Consider the following 4,273-nt stretch of genomic DNA (forward strand, 5'->3'; position numbering starts at 1 on the left):
GTGTGCTTGCGTGCTTTCGTGCTGCAGGGGTTTCTGCATTTGTTTTCATTTCCGCGATTGTTTGCGCTTTGCAGGTGTAGCACAACATCTTGCAGGCCGCTTTGTGCATGGGCGTGCTGCGTGCCGCCGTGCGGTTGTCTTTTGTTTCCGATCACACATTCCCGGCCTGCGGGTCAACGAACGTCCTCCTCTAGTGGGGTCGGGTGTCCTGCCCAATCCTTCCCTGCGCAGGGTTCTTCTGCTCTGCTGCCGCGAGAGGACGTTTGTTCTAATCCTGACGGGCTGTCGGACTGGCCGTCATCGTGCCCCTCTGGAGGTCCTGGCGAGTCCTTTACTGCGGTCCAGCACCCTGCATCAGGCGCTCGCTCCAGCACTCGAGTCTCCAGGCGGCCGCAGCCCCCTCGGGGGCGTGGAGGTGGGGGAGGAGCAGCGGCAGCAGCAGGAGGAGGAGAGGAGGAGATGCTGCCGGCGCGTAGACAATATCGGCGACCGGCCTGGCGGCTGGCGGGGGCCGCGGCGGTAGGCGGGCTGGGCCGGGGGCCGGGCTGGGCCAGCAGACGTGCAGGCCAAGACGCGCCGACCAGACCGCCAGCAGCGACCCGCCGCGCCGGCCGCGCCCTCGCCCGACTCCTCGCAAGCAGCGCACCGCAGCCGACCCGCAAGCGCCCCGCAGCCCCGCGCCGCTTTACTCGGCAGGACGATCGTCGGCCCGCGCGCCGCACCGCGCCCGCGCAGCACCCCGCCCAGGGCGCATGGCGCCCCGCCCGCCCCGTGGGTGCAGCGCCGCAGAGCCGGCCCTGACCTAGCCCTCGCCGCGCCCCGACCCGCCGTGAACTTGAACGACGGCTCGCCCCGCCCCGGCCCCGCCCCGCACGCGCAGGGCCTTGGACAGCAATAGCGGGTAGGGCTCTCGCGTGGGACTTGGAGCCGTGCCACGGCCCCCGCGACCCGCGCCCGCGGGTGTTTGTGACCGAGTGTTGTTCCACCAGCAGTGCCCGGCAGTGCCCGACGAGCAGGTGCAGCACGCGGACCTTCGCCATGACCGGCTCCAGGGCGCCACAGCCCGACTGCGCGTGAGTACATACACCCCGAGCGCTGCGGCGCATTACCTGGCACACTGATAGCGCGCACCAGTTCGGAGGCGGATAGGATCTTGTCACGGGGGGGAGTCACGGGCGGTCACCCCGCCACCCCCGGGCCACTATCTGCGTGCACCGAAGGCCGCTGGCCGAGAAACGACCACCTTGCCGTTGCGTGCCAAAAAAATATATATCAAACAATTAACGAAAACCGGTATCGCTCTGCACCTTCAAACAAGAACCGAGTGTGAATATTATCCCAGGCGCAGGACTATATGTCCCACGGCACACCACTCCGTCGTGTGCCAGGACACAAATAGAGCCCCCCTCCCCCTCCTACCCCCTTGGACAATGTATGGGAGAGATTATTGGCAGAGAGGGGGGGGGGGATCTTATCCTAACGGGCAGTGGTCCGGTCGCGCTGTGCCGGCGACGCCGTGGCCGCCGTTTTCGTGGGAACCACGGCCTCGCCGGCCGGCCAGGACTCAAACACACACACTCAGAGAGACAGGTATTCATGTTCTTCAAACTGGTGTCGCCGTCGTCGTCGTACGCACCAGTGTCATAAATATGTGTGTGTGTTTGTGTGTGTGTGTGTGTGTGCTCTTCGAAAGCGGTCCCATGTTAATGCACATCATGACGCAATAACCTGTGCCTTCTTCTTCTTCATTGCGCGAATGAAAAGCAAGCCGCCCTCGCCTTGATATGATTCCGCTCTCTTCCCGCCCCGCCCTCTCTGCTGCTCGCCGCTCTCTTCCTGTCGCCGCTGCCGGAGATCAATAACAGGAGCTGCCTGCTCGAGGGTTGGCCGCGACGCTCTGGGAGCAAGGCGCCTTGCTGTAGCAGACGACGGGACGCATGTCGTGGACGTGAGCGAGACGCGCGTCGTCGTCGGCCGTTCCGTACCGTTACTATACTGTCGCGCCCTCGCCCGGCGAGCAGAGCTCGGGAGCAGAGCGAAGCATAACCCGCCGAACGAGAAAGTTTGGGAAGTAATTTATGCCTACCGAGTGCAGCAGCAGCACAGCTCTCCTCCGCGGCGCCTGTGTGTGTGTGCGCGCGCGCGTGTGTGTGTAGGTGTGTGTGTGCACGTGTGTGTGTGTCACCGTCCAGGAGTGTGTGTGTGTGTGTGTGTGTGTGTGTGTGTGTGTGTGTGTGTGTTTGGGAAAGCGGTGTGATGGGTGCCGATTGGCAAGGAGTGGAAAGATGTGCAGTCTTAATTACAATCCGTTATCATCATGTGTCTCTGGGCTCGGGAACGAAAACAGTCACATACAGCGTGGCCGCTCTGCCTCGTAGTTTTAAAAATGTAGACTAGCCCGCCCGCACCTACCTCTCCCGTCCCCTCCCGTCTCCCCGCTCCGTTTCTCCCTGTACACCTTATTTCAGTAACCTTATTCGCAACAGGAGAGAAGGGCGCCCTTCTCTCCTGTTCGCAAGGGGGTGGTTGGCGTACAAGCTAGCTTAAAAAGTCCTGTCGGACCGACCAGGGCGACAACGTGCAGCTAGTGCACCTGTCACTGGTCTCCCTTCATTCGCTCATTGGTCACAAGCTTCGGAAACAAAACAACTTCCAAATTGGCCCTCCCAAATAGATGCGAGTATTTTTTTTTCTGTCGTAAATTAACAACGGAGCGCTGCAGCCTGCGGAGGCACCTTCGCGCACGGAAGTGAACTACTGCTCTGCGTTGCGTTTTGAAGCCGACGACTTCTGTGTTGTTTGGCGTTTCTTTACCGGTTCGTGGAAATGCGCTCGCCATGCCGCTATGCCGTACGACACCAAGGCCGTCGCTCGCCAATTTTCTTCTCCCGTACGACTTCTATCATCGCACACAATTATAATTCCGTTCCGTCGTGCGGCACTCGCTGTTCGAGCTCTCGCTGTTCGAGCTCTCGCTGTTCGAGCTGCTCGCGCGCGCGCTGCTCGGCGGCTGAAGTGATGCAGCGCGTGGGATCGCATTTCTGTTCCACCGCGGTTGGGCAAGCATAGCCGCGTGTGCCCCTCGCGTCACGCGGCTCATCAGGAGGAGCGCGGCATCCTCGAGGGTTTTAATTTGTTTCCGGCCCAATGTTTTTGGCGCGTGTGGTTTTGAATGATGGCGGGGCGGGGCGGGGCGTGGTGGTGGCGGCATATGGTATAGTGGCGCGGTGCGGCCGAGGAGGATAGAGGATGCGCCGTGCCAGAGAGCCCGCCAGCCACACCCCGGCCTGGCCCGGTGCACAAAGCAATACTGGCGCGCGGCGTGGCGTGGCGTGGCGCGGCGCGGCACCACGGTACATTCCCTGGTGCGTGCGTACATGTGTATTGCACTGGCCAGCCCGCCGCCGGCCTGGAGTATGTGTGTATGTTGAGGGGCAGGAGGGGGGGGGCAGAAGGGCGTTACTCCTCTGCCTTGTTTGCTTCACAGGCAGAGGCGGCGGCGTGCCCCGCACCTTCTTCTCTTTCGTTTCGTCCCGGTGTAAGAAGGGTGCGGGCTGCGGGCGCTGCAGCAGAGAGGGCGATTCCGATTCCGCATACAGCGCGCTTTCGTAGCTCTGCGTCCTTGTCGCACTCGTGGCGCGCTAGTCTTCCCTTTATCGTTTGCACCGAATCTGGTCGTGCGGTGCCGGGCCGGGCCGAGGCTGCTCGGGGGACCAAGGCGGTCCAGGGGGGCCGGCGGAGGCCCCGGACAGGACAGGACCCTGGCCAAAGTGATTATTTTCACGCAGTGGAGGAGCCAGATTTGGGAGTGAGAGCAGGGGCGTACTGAGATTAATCCGACTAACTTGCCTGCTTATGCCTCTCTCTCTCACACACACACGCACACTCTCAGAGCTCTCAGAGTATCGGCTTCCTACGCCGCTGATTTCACGGCCAACACTCCTCAAAGGACCTTGCGCCGCAAGTTCAGGTGGACACAGCTGTGGCTGCAGCAGCAGCTGCCGCGTGTTCGAAACACAGGCCACACAAACTCATAGCAGTTTTCTCGCGAACACAAACACAAACACACACACACACACACACACACACACACACAGAGGCTCGCACACATGATGCAGAGCTGGACCTAGTTCTCTTGTCCTTGGCATCGAAAAGACGTCTCATCTCGCTCCAGCGCTCCGCTCTGCTCCCCCTTCCCCCCTCCCTCCCTCTCTCCACCTCCACACCTGCAGGACTATGCAGCCGTTTCAGATGCCGCTGCGGCTGCCGCTCT

The 4,273-nt window shown here is 61.9% G+C and overlaps 1 protein-coding gene across 2 annotated transcripts in view; it reads left to right on the forward strand.

Annotated features, from left to right (window-relative positions):
* Positions 1-4,273, forward strand: part of LOC113217912 (solute carrier family 26 member 10) — a 30,566-nt gene that overhangs the window by 18,528 nt on the left and 7,765 nt on the right. Inside the window, exon 1 of one of the 2 annotated variants that reach the window (XM_026438012.2) lies at positions 534-1,073. The exons of the other annotated variant lie outside the window; for it this stretch is intronic. Within the exon in view, the coding sequence (XP_026293797.1) occupies positions 1,039-1,073 (35 nt within the window). The 5' untranslated portion in view covers positions 534-1,038. Of the gene's footprint in view, positions 1-533; positions 1,074-4,273 lie in introns of those variants that run through there. 2 annotated transcript variants of the gene reach the window in all.

This window comes from Frankliniella occidentalis, unplaced genomic scaffold, assembly GCF_000697945.3.
Source record: "Frankliniella occidentalis isolate FOCC.00 unplaced genomic scaffold, Focc_3.1 Scaffold16, whole genome shotgun sequence".
In the NCBI taxonomy this organism is placed as follows: domain Eukaryota; kingdom Metazoa; phylum Arthropoda; class Insecta; order Thysanoptera; family Thripidae; genus Frankliniella; species Frankliniella occidentalis.